The sequence below is a fragment of the Eleutherodactylus coqui genome, chromosome 9, assembly GCF_035609145.1.
Source record: "Eleutherodactylus coqui strain aEleCoq1 chromosome 9, aEleCoq1.hap1, whole genome shotgun sequence".
Taxonomy (NCBI): domain Eukaryota; kingdom Metazoa; phylum Chordata; class Amphibia; order Anura; family Eleutherodactylidae; genus Eleutherodactylus; species Eleutherodactylus coqui.
The window spans coordinates 92,888,724-92,908,129 of record NC_089845.1 but is presented as its reverse complement, the minus strand read 5'-3'; the positions used below and the strand labels follow the sequence as shown (position 1 = coordinate 92,908,129).

Here is a 19,406-nt window from a genome sequence, read left to right as displayed (position 1 = left end):
AGGCACTGCAGAGAGAAGTCTCTTCCCCCAGCAAGGTTTTTAAAACTTAATAGGAACTGTGAGGGAGCTGGCAGCAGCACAGCAGGCAGAGGGACTGCTGATGCCTGCAAGAGAAGGAGCAGATTGGAGGAGTACTGCAGCACAAGCATAGGGAGAACTGCTGATGAACAGAAAGAGTCCGGCGGCCACAGAGGGTAAGGTGGCAGTGCAGGGTCACCAAGAGACTAAAACAGCTCCACAGTGCAGGGAGAAATTACAGACACCAGAGGTTATTACAGAAGCTATCATATGTTAAAATCATCTTTCAGGGACCAGCATTTCTTGCACAGGCCACCACTAGAAACAATTATCTGGGAGAAAGAGGGAACTTGAAAATGCATCATGGCACATTGGGACATGAACAGCCTGTGAATATTGAAAGAACCTTCAGCTACAGGTCGTAAGTGAGGTCAGCCTTTATAAAAGCTGAATGTGTGCAAATGCATAATGACTGTTAGGGACTAAGCAGGCTTGCTAATCATGCAAAACTGTTCTGTGTGATTTCAATATTTTCATGGCTCAGAAACATACCAGAAAGACTGAGATTTTAACATAAATGAGCCTGTGGCTTTTAGGGACTTTGTTGAGTATCTAGAATTCTGCTTCGGTAGTTGCGGGCAGTTTTTGGTGTGAGACAGTGACCGGCAAGGTGCTGGAGGGCAGGTATGTTTCGCCTAGGATGCTCTCCTATGCTGCTTTGGGGAGCGCTTGGGCAGATACGTGCCACCGAGCAGCCTGGGCTCGGTGGAGGAAGCCGGCAGTATAGTGTTAGTAGCATTAAGCTACTAACACGTTGTAGCAAGTAAGTGGCTCCAAGCCGCATAATCCGGGCCGGCTTTTCCTGGAGTGACCAAAGTGAAGGGTGGGATGGTCACTCCCACGTACCAGGTGAGGCTGGTACCAGGCCTTATAAAGCCTGGGCCTACAGGGCCTGGAGAGAGAGCTGAGACCTTTGCAGGTCTGAGAGTCCTGGCTGGCTGTGCACAGTAACCATTTGTTTACAAGGGTGTAGACAGGGACGCTCCATGTTTAGTTAGTGCTCAGACGAGCAGGATTTACTTTATGTTGGCCTGAAGTTAAGGTCTTATTTTGCTTTGTTTGCACTGAAATAAACCCAGGCGAAGCCTGGACTAAAGACCTTATCCCACGTGTCACTGTCTCTGACTGCTTATGCCCAGGTTGCTACCGATCCTAAGCGCTAATCCCTCACATTGGTTAATTACAGACTGTGGGCGGCAAGCCACAATTATTGACTTACTAGAAATTGTTAATGTACTATTTGTTTGCTATTTAATGTGTATTGTAAAACTACCTATTTTATATAAAAGCCATTATTAGTTCTAGTTAACAATAGGCAAGGTTGCAAAATGGATGCATAGAATTGCTGTATTATCTCAACTGTGTTCTAAACATTTGCATAGCTAATCCTCATTTGCAGTTTATTCGTTAGAATAAACATTTAACATTTTTGTAATTTCGTTATCAGCTTCATATCTTGGCACCTGTGCCACCAGCAATATCCCATGACTCCAGCACCAAGTTAAAGCTAAAAATTCAGCTTTTTGCCATGTTTATGGAGCTAAAGCCTAAGCAAGCTATGAACAAGCAATATGTGTTTTGTAAGTCAGTTGCGAATCAGCATAGGAAATACTACAACTGCCACAACTGAAGACCACAGATGTTGGGTCACTTTTGCTGATAGTGGCATATTTCACACCAATAAAACCAGTGAGAATTGCACGTAATTTATTAAAACATACACACCTCTTAATAATCCTGATGTATTTGTTATTTCTGTGCCTGCTGTGAACAGCGATAAATTTGGACAAATTGTCACTTTTTTCTTGACATGTGCCTCTTATAAATGAGTCTAAGGCTACATTCAAAGGACAGTGTTCATGTTGTGCCCATGGAAATTGGAACACATGAGAAAGCACATGGACAGCTGTCTGTCTCCTGCCAATGTCCATGGACCCTGCACATTAAATGTGTTATTCTCATTCATAGAAAGGACGAAGATAGGACCAGGGTTGTCAACTGTCCAGAAAAATAGAGCCGTTCTTGATGTCCACATTAACATTTTATGTTTTCAAAACAATATATTCTAAGGGTTGGTAATTTTTATTTGATGCTTACATTTTTTTTATTTTTGTGGTCTTTTTACTAGGACAGGGCCACTACGTTTTAATTTCACATCTTATATAGTGAAATGTGGTCAGAAATAGTCCTGTACAAAATTCAAATTTTCATTTTTTTCTATTTCTAATTCAGTGTAGTAAATTTGAAAAAAAAAAAAACCAAACAGATCTATTTAAAAAAAATTCTTATACTCTGCTGTATAATAATGCCAAATATGTGAGCTTTAATTACCCATCACTACTGGAATACCTGTGAACGAAGGTTCCCATATTTATTTTTTGGCATCTCCTGTCATTAGCTGGTAATTCGGCTCACTTTGACTGCTATGTTTATCATTTTTCTTTGCTGAGAGCTGCTCATTACAACTCCCTGTCACTTCATTAGGCTTGGACTGACAAAGTGCTGGTCCAATCTCTTTACTAGCAAAGTGTTATACAGTGAGATTTGCCATTAAAGTGGAGGATATATAAATGCATCCTAGCTACATGGTTGGAAACAGGACAGTTGGTGTGTATTACACAGGCAGCACTTTATTTAACTGGAAACTTTACTTTTGGTCACTCCATGGGAGGATACTGGTTACTTAAACTTTGCATAAACTTTAGAGATGAGCGAACACCAAAATGTTCGGGTGTTCGTTATTCGAAACGAACTTCCCGCGATGTTCGAGGGTTCGTTTCGAATAACGAACCCCATTGAAGTCAATGGGCGACCAGAACATTTTTGTATTTCGCCGATGCTCGCTAAGGTTTTCATGTGTGAAAATCTGGGCAATTCAAGAAAGTGATGGGAACGACACAGCAACGGATAGGGCAGGCGAGGGGCTACATGTTGGGCTGCATCTCAAGTTCACAGGTCCCACTATTAAGCCAGAATACCGGCAAGAGTGGGGCCCCCCCCCCTCCCAACAACTTTTACTTCTGAAAAGCCATCATTAGCATGGCATACCTTTGCTAAGCACCACACTACCTCCAACAAAGCACAATCACCGCCTGCATGACACTCCACTGCCATTTCTACTGGGTTACATGCTGCCCAACCGCCCCCCCTCCCCCCCACAGCACACACCAAAGTGTCCCTGCGCAGCCTTCAGCTGCCCTCATGCCACACCACCCTCATGTCTATTTAGAAGTGCGTCTGCCATGACGAGGGACCGCAGGCACACACTGCACAGGGTTGGCACGGCTAGGCAGCGACCCTCTTTAAAAGGGGCGGGGCGATAGCCCACAATGCTGTACAGAAGCAATGAGAAATAGAATCCTGTGCCACCGCCATCAGGAGCTGCACACGTGGGCATAGCAATGGGGAACCTATGTGCCACACACTATTCATTCTGTCAAGGTGTCTGCATGCCCCAGTTAGACCGGGCTTTTTAATTCATAGACACAGGCAGGTACAACTCCCTATTGTGAAGTCCCTGTCGACCGACAGCATGGGTGGCTCCCTGGAACCCACCGGCGGTACACAAAAATATCCCATTGCATTGCCCAACACAGCTGAGGTAGTAATGTCGTGCGTAATACAGGTGGGCTTCGGCCCACACTGCATGCCCCAGTCAGACTGGGGTTCTTTACAAGTGGAAACAGATGCATTTATAATTCCCTGTGGACCCACTGCCTGGGTGGGTGCCAGGAAGCCACCGGCGGTACATAGAAATATCCCATTGCATTGCCCAACACAGCTGAGGTAGTAATGCCGTGCGTAATACAGGTGGGCTTCGGCCCACACTGCATGCCCCAGTCAGACTGGGGTTCTTTACAAGTGGACACATGTAGGTTACACTCCGTGTGCACCTACAGCATGGGTGGCTTCCAGGAACCCACCGGCGGTACACAAAAATATCCCATTGCATTGCCCAACACAGCTGAGGTAGTAATGTCGTGCGTAATACAGGTGGGCTTCGGCCCACACTGCATGCCCCAGTCTGACTGGGGTTCTTTAGAAGTGGACACATGTAGGTTAAACTCCCTGTGGACCCACTGCCTGGGTGGGTGCCAGGAAGCCACCGGCGGTACATAGAAATATCCCATTGCATTGCCCAACACAGCTGAGGTAGTAATGTCGTGCGTAATACAGGTGTGCTTCGGCCCACACTGCATGCCCCAGTCTGACTGGGGTTCTTTAGAAGTGGACACATGTAGGTTAAACTCCCTGTGGACCCACTGCCTGGGTGGGTGCCAGGAAGCCACCGGCTGTACATAGAAATATCCCATTGCATTGCCCAACACAGCTGAGGTAGTAATGTCGTGCGTAATACAGGTGGGCTTCGGCCCACACTGCATGCCCCAGTCAGACTGGGGTTCTTTACAAGTGGAAACAGATGCATTTATAATTCCCTGTGGACCCACAGCCTGGGTGGGTGCCAGGAAGCCACCGGCGGTACATAGAAATATCCCATTGCATTGCCCAACACAGCTGAGGTAACGTCAGCTGGAATGCAGGTGGGCTAAAAATTAATTTGATTACACTGTAGGCGAGGGCCCACAAAAATTGCTGTATCAACAGTACTAAGGTACATCCCAAAAATTGGCCATGGCCAGCCAAGAGGGCAGGTGAAACCCATTAATCGCTTTGGTTAATGTGGCTTAAGTGGTAACTAGGCCTGGAGGCAGCCCAGTGTAACGAAAAATTGGTTCAAGTTACAGTTCCAACGCTTTTAAGCGCATTGAAACTTATAAAAATTGTTCAGAAAAATTATTTGAGTGAGCCTTGTGGCCCTAAGAAAAATTGCCCGTTCAGCGTGATTACGTGAGGTTTCAGGAGGAGGAGCAGGAGGAGGAGGAGGAGGAATATTAGACACAGATTGATGAAGCAGAAATGTCCCCGTTTTGGATGGTGAGAGAGAACGTAGCTTCCATCCGCGGGTGCAGCCTACGTATTGCTTACGTATCGCTGCTGTCCGCTGGTGGAGAACAGAAGTCTGGGGAAATCCAGCCTTTGTTCATCTTGATGAGTGTTAGCCTGTCGGCACTGTCGGTTGACAAGCGGCTACGCTTATCTGTGATGATTCCCCCAGCCGCACTAAACACCCTCTCCGACAAGACGCTAGCTGCAGGACAAGCAAGCACCTCCAGGGCATACAGCGCTAGTTCAGGCCACGTGTCCAGCTTCGACACCCAGTAGTTGTAGGGGGCAGAGGCGTCACCGAGGATGGTCGTGCGATCGGCTACGTACTCCCTCACCATCCTTTTACAGTGCTCCCGCCGACTCAGCCTTGACTGGGGAGCGGTGACACAGTCTTGGTGGGGAGCCATAAAGCTGGCCAGGCCCTTAAAGACTGTTGCACTGCCTGGGATGTACATGCTGCTCGATCTCCGCACCTCCCCTGCTACCTTGCCCTCGGTACTGCGCCTTCTGCCACTAGCGCTGTCGGCTGGGAATTTTACCATCAGCTTGTCCGCAAGGGTCCTGTGGTATAGCAACACTCTCGAACCCCTTTCCTCTTCGGGAATGAGAGTGGGCAGGTTCTCCTTATAGCGTGGGTCGAGCAGTGTGTACACCCAGTAATCCGTTGTGGCCAGAATGCGTGCAACGCGAGGGTCACGAGAAAGGCATCCTAACATGAAGTCAGCCATGTGTGCCAGGGTACCAGTACGCAACACATGGCTGTCTTCACTCGGAAGATCACTTTCAGGATCCTCCTCCTCCTCCTCCTCCTCAGGCCATACACGCTGAAAGGATGACAGGCAATCAGCCGGTGTACCGTCAGCAGCGGGCCAAGCTGTCTCTTCCCCCTCCTCCTCATCCTCCTCATGCTCCTCCTCCTCCTCCTGTACGCGCTGAGAAATAGACAGGAGGGTGCCCTGACTATCCAGCGGCATACTGTCTTCCCCCGCCCCCGTTTCCGAGCGCAAAGCAGCTGCCTTTATGGTTTGCAGGGAATTTCTCAAGATGCATAGCAGAGGAATGGTGACGCTAATGATTGTAGCATCGCCGCTCACCACCTGGGTAGACTCCTCAAAATTACCAAGGACATGGCAGATGTCTGCCAACCAGGCCCACTCTTCTGAAAGGAATTGAGGAGGCTGACTCCCACTGCGCCGCCCATGTTGGAGTTGGTATTCGACTATAGCTCTACGTTGTTCATAGAGCCTGGCCAACATGTGGAGCGTAGAGTTCCACCGTGTGGGCACGTCGCACAGCAGTCGGTGCACTGGCAGCTTAAAGTGATGTTGCAGGGTGCGCAGGGTGGCAGCGTCCGTGTGGGACTTGCGGAAATGTGCGCAGAGCCGGCGCGCCTTTACGAGCAGGTCTGACAAGCGTGGGTAGCTTTTCAGAAAGCGCTGAACCACCAAATTAAAGACGTGGGCCAGGCATGGCACGTGCGTGAGGCTGCCGAGCTGCAGAGCCGCCACCAGGTTACGGCCGTTGTCACACACGACCATGCCCAGTTGGAGGCTCAGCGGCGCAAGCCAGCGGTCGGTCTGCTGTGTCAGACCCTGCAGCAGTTCATGGGCCGTGTGCCTCTTATCGCCTAAGCTGAGTAGTTTCAGCACGGCCTGCTGACGCTTGCCCACCGCTGTGCTGCCACACCGCGCGACACCGACTGCTGGCGACATGCTGCTGCTAACACATCTTGATTGCGAGACAGAGGAGGAGGAGGAGGAGGAAGGTGCTTTAGTGGAGGAAGCATACACCTCCGCAGATTCCACCACCGAGCTGGGGCCCGCAATTCTGGGGGTGGGTAGGACGTGAGCGGTCCCAGGCTCTGACTCTGTCCCAGCCTCCACTAAATTCACCCAATGTGCCGTCAGGGAGATGTAGTGGCCCTGCCCGCCTGTGCTTGTCCACGTGTCCGTTGTTAAGTGGACCGTGGCAGTAACCGCGTTGGTGAGGGCGCGTACAATGTTGCGGGAGACGTGGTCGTGCAGGGCTGGGACGGCACATCGGGAAAAGTAGTGGCGACTGGGAACTGAGTAGCGCGGGGCCCCCGCCTCCATGATACTTTTGAAGGACTCCGTTTCCACAACCCTATACGGCAGCATCTCAAGGCTGATGAATTTTGCTATGCGGACGGTTAACGTTTGAGCGTGCGGGTGCGTGGCGGCGTACTTGCGCTTGCGCTCCAACACTTGCGCAAGCGACGGCTGGACGGTGCGCTGAACTACACTGCTGGATGGGGCCGAGGACAGCGGAGATGAGGGTGTGGGTGCAGGCCATGAGGCGGTAGTGCCTGTGTCCTGAGAGGGGGGTTGCATCTCAGTGGCAGGTTGGGGCACAGGGGGAGAGGCAGGGGTGCAAACCGGAGGCGCTGAACGGCCTTCGTCCCACCTTGTGGGGTGCTTGGCCATCATATGTCTGCGCATGGTGGTGGTGGTGAGGCTGTTGGTGTTGGCTCCCCGGCTGAGCTTTGCGCGACAAAGGTTGCACACCACTGTTCGTCGGTCGTCAGGCGTCTCTGTGAAAAACTGCCAGACCTTAGAGCACCTCGGCCTCTGCAGGGTGGCATGGCGCGAGGGGGCGCTTTGGGAAACAGTTGGTGGATTATTCGGTCTGGCCCTGCCTCTACCCCTGGCCACCGCACTGCCTCTTGCAACCTGCCCTGCTGATGCCCTTGACTCCCCCTCTGAAGACCTGTCCTCCTGAGTAAGCGTTGCACACCAGGTGGGGTCAGTCACCTCATCGTCCTGCTGCTCTTCCTCCGAATCCTGTGTGCGCTGCTCCCTCGGACTTACTGCCCTTACTACTACCTCACTGCAAGACAACTGTGTCTGATCGTCATCGTCCTCCTCACCCACAGAAAGTTGTTGAGACAGTTGGCGGAAGTCCCCAGCCTCTTCCCCCGGACCCCGGGAACTTTCGAATGGTTGGGCATCAGTGACGATAAACTCCTCTGGTGGGAGAGGAACCGCTGCTGCCCAATCTAAGCAGGGGCCCGAGAACAGTTCCTGGGAGTGTTCCCGCTCCTGAGCAGGTGTCATTGTAGTGGAGTGAGGAGGCTGGGAGGAAGGAGGAGCAGCAGACAGAGGATTCGGATTTGCAGCAGTGGACGGCGCAGAACTGCGTGTTGACGATAGGTTGCTCGAAGCACTTTCTGCCATCCAGGACAGGACCTGCTCACACTGCTCATTTTCTAATAACCATCTCCCGCGTGGACCCATTAATTGGGCGATGAATGTGGGGACGCCAGAAACGTGCCTCTCTCCTAATCGCGCAGCAGTCGGCTGCGACACACCTGGATCAGGAGCTCGGCCTGTGCCCACACCCTGACTTGGCCCTCCGCGTCCTCGGCCGCGTCCACGTCCTCTAGGCCTACCCCTACCCCTCAGCATGCTGTATTACCAGTGATTTGATTTCACAGGCAGGAAATAAATTGGCGCAAGACTGCAGCCAAATATAATTTTTTCCCTTTTTTGAAAACGAAAGGCCCCACTGCCTCTAGTGAATGAATAATCTAAGTTTAATAACTGTGCTGTGTCCCTGCTAATGTGTCACAGAACGTGAGGGTAGCAGAGTTATTAACTCTGGCAGAGCAGGTATTTTTTTTCCCAATTAAGGAAAGCAAATGGCGAAGCCAGGAGTAAACCGTAGCTGGGTGCGTCTGATTTTTAAACGTTGCACACGCAGCCAACACGTGTCCACCGCCCTTAGGACGGACAGAGGCAGGACAAATACAATTATTTTCAGTTTTTTTCCACCAAAAGGCAGCACTGCGTATATTCAATGAACATGAGAAGTTTAATAACTGTGCTGTGTCCCTGCTAATGTGTCACAGAACGTGAGGGTAGCAGAGTTATTAACTCTGGCAGAGCAGGTATTTTTTTTCCCAATTAAGGAAAGCAAATGGCGAAGCCAGGAGTAAACCGTAGCTGGGTGCGTCTGATTTTTAAACGTTGCACACGCAGCCGACACGTGTCCACCGCCCTTAGGACAGACAGAGGCAGGACAAATAGAATTATTTTCAGTTTTTTTCCACCAAAAGGCAGCACTGCGTATATTCAATGAACATGAGAAGTTTAATAACTGTGCTGTGGCCCTGCTAATGTGGCACAGAATGTGAGAGTAGCAGAGTTATTAACTCTGGCAGAGCAGGTATTTTTTTTCCCAATTAAGGAAAGCAAATGGCGAAGCCAGGAGTAAAACGTAGCTGGGTGCGTCTGATTTTTAAACGTTGCACATGCAGCCGACACGTGTCCACCGCCCTTAGGACGGACAGAGGCAGGACAAATACAATTATTTTCAGTTTTTTTCCACCAAAAGGCAGCACTGCGTATATTCAATGAATAATAACTGTGTTGTGGCCCTGCCTACATAATTCTTTCCCTGCAGTATCAATGGAGGGTGCAATGCTCTGCAGAGGCGATTTTGAGAAGAAAAAAAAAAATGCAGCACAGCTAACAGCAGCCTGGACAGTACTGCACACGGATAAATATGGCCCTAGAAAGGACCGTTGAGGTTCTTGAAGGCTACACTCACTCCTAACACTCTCCCTGCCTATGCAGCACTTCTGTCCCTAATGCCGGGTGCAACGCTCTGCAGAGGCGATTTTGAGAAAAAAAATAATTGCCACTGCTAACAGCAGCCAACACACAGCTATCAGTGGCCCTAATAAGGACCTTTGGGGGTCTTGAAGCCTACACTAACTACCAATTCTTTCCCTACAGCAGCTCCGGTACAAACAGCACTGTCCCTCATCTAACTCACACGGCATCTGAGGCGAGCCGCGGGAGGGGCCGACTTTTATATTCGGCGGACACCTGATCACCCCAGCCACTCACAGCAGGGGGGTGGTATAGGGCTGGAACAACACAGGGGGAAGTTGTAATGCCTTCCCTGTCTTTCAATTGGCCAGAAAAGCGCGCTAACGTCTCAGGGAAGGAAGTGAAAGTAACCCGAACACCGCATGGTGTTCGTTACGAATAACGAACATCCCGAACACCCTAATATTCGCACGAATATCAAGCTCGGACGAACGCGTTCGCTCATCTCTAATAAACTTCATATGGATTAACCAATAATATTTGGGCACTTAGCGTTAACACCTGGCAACAGCAAGTCACCTGATCAATCGCAAATTTTTGAGTCATGGAGCTTGAACACCATGTCACATAGTTATAGCGTCATCATAGCAAAACCAGAAATATAGTCTCCACAAGGGAAATACCCCCTTAAGTTTTACACTCGGCCCAAAAAAATCTTTGACTGGAATTTTCCACTATATAATGACTTCTGACCAACAGGTCCCCCACATTCTTACATCTCGTAGCAGTCATAAGGGGTCAGTCTGACAAATACTGCGATAATATCTGTTCCGATTTAAGAAGAGGGCAACATTTAGTCAAAATACTGCAGATTGCATGGCATCACACTGTGTATGTTATGTATTACAAGAAGAAATGAAAGAGATCATATTATTAGATTGATTATCCCTATTTCCTGTTCTGAAAAGCTGCATCCTTTGTGCGAAGCACACTAGTCTACAACCGGGACAAATTTTTCTGTGGCTACAGCCCAATCAATAAAACACTCCAAATATTTTGCCTGCGCCTCAAATTTGATACCAGAGGAACAAATATGTCTCTTCCTGAGGAATTCACCAACCAGGACAGCCTTAATGGTTGATGTAGTAGGAGATGAAGACGCAAGTAACAAAGAACTAACTTGCACTTACTAGTGTCCACTATTAGCAGTCCTGCTTAGTACCTACCAAGTTCCAGTGTGCACACTGTTCAGCTTTTAATTAGCCTGATCCTCACAACCCCTGGCTCGATTCTCTGCTGTTCAGATCCATGAACTGCAAAGCACAATTGCATTCTCTCACAGGCGAACACATCTGTGTCTGCCCTTCAGCTGCCAGTCATCAGAGCCCTTTTGTTGGACTTCAACCCCCAGGTCATCAGGGCCCTAGTGCAATATGACTGTGCTTATCCTCAAGTTGGGAACAGAACTGTTAATGCCCTTCTAAATACTGCAGCTGTCTCCATGTCACTTATTCTGCTGCTTCTGGCCTTTAACAGTCCTGGGCTGCTGTGCCTCCTCTCACTGCTGTGTCACTGCTGCTCTTATCTTTTTATATGGTGCCCCCCTTCACCAAGAGTGCTCTTGAGCCTTTCTGCTCATTCCAGAAGGATGGAGGCAGAACAATCGGATTCCTCACTCACACAAGCCCTGCCAATGGGATATTTTTCTGGGTAGTGACATGCAAGCCACGTCACAGTCTGTATCATCAAAAAATAGAATTCCTTCTCACTCAGATCTTAATAGCACTCAGTCATGTCACAATAGCGTCTCTATTATCTCTCCCTCTCTGATGCTGTATGGCAGTAGAGCGGGGACTCGAACCAGCACTTCACTGTGCCTCTCTCTAACAGTTCTTGCCCAGTCTCTGCTCTCCTGGCCATAACACTTGGCTGGCGGAGAAACCTTTCAACACAGCGCTATAAGCGCTTTGTTCGCTGGCGCTGCAAAGCGCCTGTCAGCACTTTCTGCCTCCCTCCTGCACAAGTCCCAAGCCAAAGGGGATAGGGATTAATGATGCAGCTCCCAGTGTGCAGATGTTAGTGGCTGAACTGCTGATTACTATAAAAGAGATACTGGGCAGTGCTCACCCCCTTACAGGCGTATGAACAGTTAGGACGTATATATACAGATGGTGGACATAAAGTCCATTTACTGCTGTACCACTCCAAGTTTTTGTATCTATTTCTTTTCTAGAGTACAAAAAACAAATGTTTCATTCTGGTGCCAAGTTTTGCGATTTTTAGATGCAAACTTTCTGGTATAAACTGAAAATGGTAGGCCACTGCATTAATTATGTGCATAGACAGTGTGGGCACAAGGAGCCATTAGCAGATGGAGAGGAGACATGAACACACGCAGGAGGAGGATTTGAGAGGGCACAGCGGCAGGTTACAAGGTATTTTTTATTGCTAACCAATTACAGAATTGGAAATAAGCTTTAAGCATAAACTCAGTCATTGGTTATAACCCACTAATAGTGCACTCAATGGCTCTTCTGTCTCTTATGTCTCGTTGTGTTCTTCTTTATTACAGATGTCGCTGCTGTATGACTATATTCGCACACAGTGTTCTAAAACCCTTCCCACATATTGGCAATGTTTCTATGAGCTCAAATTTCATTACACTCCCCGCTGCAGTACTCTTTATATAAGCCGTCCCTGGGAAAGCAGAGAGCAACAAGCTATGAGCCTTCTAATCCAAGGACAAGTGTCTGTAACAGGCGGAACATTTAGCATATAGCTTGTGGATTTCTGAATGCTAAACAGACCTTTATCTCATATGGAATATCAATCACATTTATAACTCAGCAGAGAAAGCTCCGCAGAAGGTAAAGTACAGGCTCATAAATACATGTATATGTTGTTTAAAAGTTGCCTGCATTACTACATGATTGCAATTTATTTGGTTTCTTAAGTACAAGCGCCCTCATTTAGTGCACTCGCTAGATATTTGAGGTTTAATGCTGAAAATTTCACAAATGGCCCAAAACCATCTGTGTTGTCTACAGCTCGCGCAGACCCAGCTTTGTCACTTCTCTTTTGGCGTTTGATGTTTTTAAAGTGCAGTCTGTTCTGACTTGTGCTGTTTTGTAATTAAATATAATTGTTTCTGTTCTGGTTTTGTCTCTCAGGTACAGTTTAGCTACATTTCGTACCGCTCTTGATACTAGCCTTGTCTGAATTGGGACTATGGCATCTGTTCCATCAGCTGGTTGCCTCTTAGCAAAAAATCAGTTCTACAGAGGTAAGCATCTAAAAGATGAATGTCTTCATAAAGTTTCTCCAAAGAAATCTAAAACTTCTGTTACATTCGAGACAATCATTGTGCAATAATATCTTCTTCTTGCAGTGCGACTGAACTCAGAGTCTAGTGCCTGCTCCAGTAGTTCAGAATCAGGACTTCCTATGGATCTGGAAAAACCTCCGCAAGGTATTTTCTTTCTTTTGACTTGCTTATTATGTTTTTTGTTATATTGTGTATATATATATAACATTTTACCAATGTTCAAAGGGTTCTTTGAGTTCAGATCTAAAGTCCTTATCCATAAATCAAGCTCCATCAACCTGCTGCAAGATGTGCATTGGTCTCTATCTAAATAACGGGTCCTAAACTCTTGTAGTATGGATATGCATGTGTCCTTACAGTAAATGCATAGACAAAGAGTTCTAAACTTGAAAACTGAGTAAAAATTACTTAGAGGGGTGTGCTAATATGGCATTCCCTATTGTTATGCCCTAGGTCGTATGAACATATCACAGAGCGAGATCTCCTGCTCGGGATCCCCAATTATGTCCCAGAATGGAAGTAAGAACAGCTTCCATCCTGATGAACCTTCTGCCTCCTATTATTACAGCATGGCCATTCATAGAAACATAGAAAACTGACAGCAGAAAAAGACTACATGGTCCATCTAGTCTACCCGTGTATTAGGATAGATATATGTTGTCACAGGAATGCTTGAATTGATTTATTGCTGATTCTCATGTGACTAGTTATCCTGTAATACTAAATTTCCCTTTCATTGGTCACTGCGGGGGAAATGTCATGTTGGCCACAACTTTCCCTACCAAAAGCAGCTGTTTGCCAGGGTGCCAAGAGTGGGACTTGGGGCAAATAGCTGATTGCTCTGAGCCTTGCATTGTCAAAGGGTTGTGGATCTTGGCTCAACCTCCTTAAAGTGAACCTATCATCACTTCTGAGGCTAGTAAACCACTTACACCTATACAACATTGAAGGGGTGCTCACTGTGAAACTTATTTTGTTAGAATTTCTGATTAAATCATACCTGGAAAAATAAGTTTTAAACATTTCCCACGCTGTATGCTAATTCTGACTGACCGTTTCGGTGAGTGGGTTGGACCATCTTGGGTGCCCGCAGTACATTCCATAAAGCTGCCCCTTTCTGCCAGTGTGACATGCATGACATACAAGACTTCATCCCCTGTGTGATTGAAATCTCACGTGTATTCTGGTTGATAGTTGCCCAGTGAATGCACAGTTCATTTGGCCTTTCTGTGGGCAGATTCAGTATACTAGTATGCGCCGGACTGTGCTCACTAGTGAAGTTATAGGGTGTACTCTGGGCAGCTCCATATGTTATTGGAAACATTTATAGGTATGATGTAATTAGAAATTATCAGTTTCAGAATGAACACACCTTCAATGTTGCATAGGTGTAGGCGGTTTAACCCTTTCCAATCCAATTTTGGATTCAGGGTTTCCTAAAAGGCTTTCTCTTTTTGCTGTTATACAACAGTGCCATCTGCTGGCTGAAGCCAATGTGTGTGCGCCAGAGAGGCTCCGACAGCAGAATGGCTGGCAACAGACGGTAAGAATACCTTGTCGGACGTCTTCTGACATTGGAGCTGTACAAACTTCAATCAGAATGTAGAAAGACGTCAGACAGTCGATTGGAAAGGGTTAATAGCCTCAGAAGGCATGACAGGTTCCCTTAAAAGTGTCCATTGTGCTTTCATCAGAGATTGAAACTTTGAAAATACAACAGTACCTGAATATAAGTATAAATTTCTGCACATAACATACAAATTATGTTGTAATACTTGATTATATCAGAGAGCTCAGTTGAGCATTTAGTTGAAAACACTTTTGTATATTTAGCTTTTTTACTGAAATTCTGTAGACATAGATTTAAAGCATAAGGTTCTGGCTAGAGAACCTCCACACACGGACAAATGGCAATTTACTGCACACTGTTACCATAAAGCTCTGTGTACAGTCCAACAGCATGCAGTAACAATCCTCTAGCTGTGGCTGCAAGCAGCCAGAATGTTACAGGATGTTCTCATCTATATGTATTAAGGGGACTTGGAGAAATCAATCAGAAAAGAATTTGGGACGTAAAGAAAAAATTATTCTAACAAGTAGAAATTAACTTTAAATATAATAATTTTCTGAATGGGACCTTTTATCCCCTATACAATGCATCCTATCCTAGACAGATGTGCCTTTACTAATTTGATTGCAACTGTGTTAAAGGTTTACCCGAGATGATTGAAAAATGCTGGTGGTTGAAAACGTTTTTCCACTGTGAGCAAGTTCCCATTTCTACAGTGAAGATAAATATGGGCACTGAAGGGTAAGATAGATGTGCATGATAATAAAATATGTTGACAACATGTTGAAAATGAATATCTACTATCCTTTAACACATAATGCTGTTAGGCCTCTTTCACACAATCGTATGAGTTTTTGCGCTCGCCACATAGTGGGCAAAAATTGCATGAATGAATAGCAATAAAGTCCCGAGCTTTAGCCGCATTTTCTCATCCATTCACACGAGCGGCGTATCGGCGAAAAAATACGCTGCTGTACAGAAATACCCCAGTCAGCAAAAATCCTCGGAATTACTATTAACCTAACCCTTTCCAATGCAATTTGCATCCTTTATTATCTAGGGGCCTTAGTCTTTTTCTGCCGTTATACAACGGCGATATATGCTGGCTAAAGCCAGTACTGCATGAGGTTGTGCAGCAAAGACTAGGCAGCATCAGATGGATCTTCAAAACAATTTTCCAATCTTTATTCCTCCAACAAAGGTAAAACCTGCGACGTTTCGGTCACAATTGTGACCTTTCTCAAGCATGCTTGAGAAAGGTCACAATTGTGACCGAAACGTCGCAGGTTTTACCTTTGTTGGAGGAATAAAGATTGGAAAATTGTTTTGAAGATCCATCTGATGCTGCCTAGTCTTTGCTGCACATTTTCACTGATTAGTTGGTCGTGATCCTGACTAAGCTGGGCTGCTGCATCCACCTGCTCCTCACTTGCACTGTTTGCAGTGGAATGACCGGGACTGGTCTGGAGTGAATCCACGTGAGTGCTGCTGTTGCCTTTATTATTCAGTACTGCATGAGGTGACATGTTGGACAGCAGAGAGGCTGGCAATATACAGTAAGAGAACCCAGACGGATGTGTTCCAACATCGGAGCTGTATAGCCTTAAATCATAATGTCTTTAGACGTCAGACAGTGGATTGGAAAAGGATAATGGTTAGAAAGAGCAAGCTGTCTTCTTTTCCCAGCCTTGGACGCTGCTAAACTCCCGCCCCCTCGCTTTTTTTTTAGTTCCCACAGAAGCCTATGGGCGCCTCCAGCGTATTCTCGGCAAAAGATAGGGCAAGACCTATGTCCTATTATTCCCGGTGCAATGGTTTTAAGTGGCTATAAATCACTCATCTGAATGAATATATTGGAATCCAATGCTTTGATGGTTACGAATTGTATAAACGTGGCTGAATTATTAGCTGCGTATATGCAGTCATGGGAATAAGACCTTACTGTAAAGGTAGTACACTTTTTTTTATGTGCCAGGCACTCTTCCAGCACTTCTGTGTGCCCAATCACTCCTTACCCAGTTCTATTACTCTAATTAAAAGCTATGGAAAAAGCAAACAAACAGTGCTCCAAATATGGTAGCAGCAGTTTTTCCAATCTGGATAGACAATGCTTCCGCATCAATGCATAGGAGGAGGAAATAAGGGCAATGGCACACTAGGATGGAGGAATCAGGCCGGAGGAGACCTTGTGGGAAACACATTCCAGTACCAAACCAATACCTTCATCTGGCCACCTCTTTCAAAAGGTCCTCTTTCCCTGCAGAAAATCCTTCTCAAACTCTTTTATGTATTATTTATTAACAACTTTTTTAACTTTTCCATTAGCAAAACAAGAATGTATCTAATACACCTTTCTGCCAGATATTTATTCCCAAACCATCTTGTGTGCAAGACTACTCTTAGTCACGCTCAGCTATTGTCTATGAAATACGCTCAGTTACATGAAAGGCAGAAATCAACTTATTATGAAGGAGACTTAGGGGTAAACTAAAGGGAAATGTTCCTAACTTCTCAACATAATTATCTAAAAGAACAGAGCCATTACATTCAGAACGCTATTTTACAGAAAAATATATATTCTTAATGTTTGCCTTGAGATTGACTTTAATGTATTTATAATCTAAAAAACACTTTTGCAAATTCAACCTATGGAGCCATTTTTGCCCGCAGCAGAACCTTTTTATGTCCAGTACCACAGAGGTGCAATTCACATGAAAAGAACTAGACGCTGTCATAAAAATGATTGCTTCCTACCTGCTGGATAACGTATATCCCAACAAAGCTGCTCCCCTGGAATAATGTTTGCAGTGGATGTGTAACCGTGTAGATAATATCATACAGTAGTTGACGAGTGCATCATTCTTCTTTGTCTTCAATAGGCACCACAGCTGATTGTAGCTATCGCCTTGCTTGCTTCAGTGGACGACAGTGAAGAAATCCTACAAGCTAATTGTCTGGAGATTATCACCACTGCATCTGAAGAAGATAATTCTATTCCTTTTTACTCAACCATGTATACCTGATCACTTCAATCATTGTTTCTAATCACGCGAAATATTGCCTTTTCTAACCGCTCAATTACACTGTATCGGATAGGCATCCACGGCTGTCAGAATGATCAGACTGCAAGTGGAAACAAAGTAACAAATACTTTTATGTCTGAGTAGAAACAAAAAGCATAACAGAGTCAAATGCTGCTGAGACTTCAATAGATGTACTTACTTTTTTCTATTGAAGATGGCTTGGCATACTTTGAAATGTCTGTGCCAATGTTAGAGGGGATAAATGCAAGCATAAAGACAAATTTCAAGAGTCCTTTTGAACAGCTTACCGTTTCTTCATTGTTGGCCAATATTCCTGTTCCTGTTCTGTTTCATTTCTTGCACAAGCATTGATAGGAGTGGAAGAATGTTTTTTCTAATCAATGTCTTCATGTAAAATTGCATTCTGGGTAATTGCTGCTGCAGATGAATATTTTCTTTGATGATTGATGTTACTTCTAACCATAGAAAATAGGAGAGATAGAAAAGTAATCATTTTAGACCAATGATAATATCTTCCATTGGTTACACAAAAAAATTAATTAGAGATATTGAAAATATTCCCTTTAGCTTATTCTTTAGCTGCCTATACAAATTGCATTTTCTCAGTTGTCAATTACCTTAGTGTATATTGGGATTTATAGACAATCGAATGTGTTTGGGAGCCAGTAGATCCCAAAAGCTGTGTAATATTGGGAAAAAAACGGGATTTTTTTTTCCCGTGAATCCAAGTTGTTTGCAAATATCAGTCCCCTTTTAGATCAAAAAGGGTGATAGAATCACAGCACAAGGCAGATCATTATTTAATTTTTCTGCAGGCAATGATTCCCCTCTCCTTTGCACTATGATCTGATTGTTAGTTTGATGTTAGAAGACGTATGGGAGAACAGATCTGCTGAACGCATTGTCCATGGGGCTGAATTTGTGCTGAAGGTGTCTGAAAGTCCCTCGCCACTTGCAATTTTAGGTTGGCAGTTATACTATATTTATACAAGCGTTAGTCAGCTGGAAGCTTTAATAAAATATATATGAATGCCTTCTAAAATCGTAATATTAGAGAGAAGGATATTTCTACTAGCATTTGAGATTTTACTTTGAATGACACATTAGGATTCTTTAGATTTAGTTGCAATTAACACTAGAAATATCTATTAGAAGGGGAAGAAGGTATAGACATAAATGTTTGAAGACAGCTGTTCTAATATAGAAAGAAATTTCCAGCTATTGTATGTTGTACACCTTGTTAAAAATAAAAAGTCTTGAGAACTTGAGCTCTATACGCCAGTCTGAGCTTCTGGAGAGTAATAGGATCAAGATCATTCAAAGCCTTGTGATCTGTGAGATATTCTAACATTCTTAAACTTTGACACAACTTTGGATGTAGATCTGTCTGTTAGATGCAGTATCTTTATTGCAGTTTGCTTCGATTTAAGTCTGTAACTGCAATATTATATCCATATTTTCATGGATGTCTTTTCTAATGCCATATGTGTATTTTTATATCACACTTTTGTAAAGAAATGTATATAAAAAATAAACGATTTCTAATACACAATATTATCTGCTTTTTATTTCGTGCAGAAAAAAGCACTTGCACTAAAACGGTCTAGCTAAATAATGAAAACTTTCCCCATCCTACATGAGTTTCTTCATATCAACACACTTCAAAGGGAGCCTGTCACCGGTTTCATGCTGCCTGAACTTTGGGCATCATGAAACCAGGACAGATATGCCCAGAGGTGTAACATGAAGCTTCTGGGCCCCATTGGGAAATCTGTAACAGGGCCCCATTTATAATACTGTATTCATAGTACTGGGCTCCCAATATGGAGAAGAGAGGCTTTATGGGCCCCCTAAGGCTTTAGGGCCTG

General features: G+C 45.4%; 1 protein-coding gene across 1 annotated transcript; it reads left to right on the top strand.

Moving 5' to 3' along the window:
* Positions 1–12,306: 12,306 nt before the first annotated feature.
* PPDPFL (pancreatic progenitor cell differentiation and proliferation factor like) lies at positions 12,307–18,806 on the top strand. The gene is made up of 5 exons (XM_066578078.1): positions 12,307–12,466; positions 12,770–12,882; positions 12,988–13,068; positions 15,136–15,235; positions 17,374–18,806. Exons 2-5 carry the CDS (start codon positions 12,828–12,830, stop codon positions 17,384–17,386), a joined length of 249 nt encoding a protein of 82 aa, XP_066434175.1. The 5' UTR covers positions 12,307–12,466; positions 12,770–12,827; the 3' UTR covers positions 17,387–18,806.
* Positions 18,807–19,406: the final 600 nt, after the last annotated feature.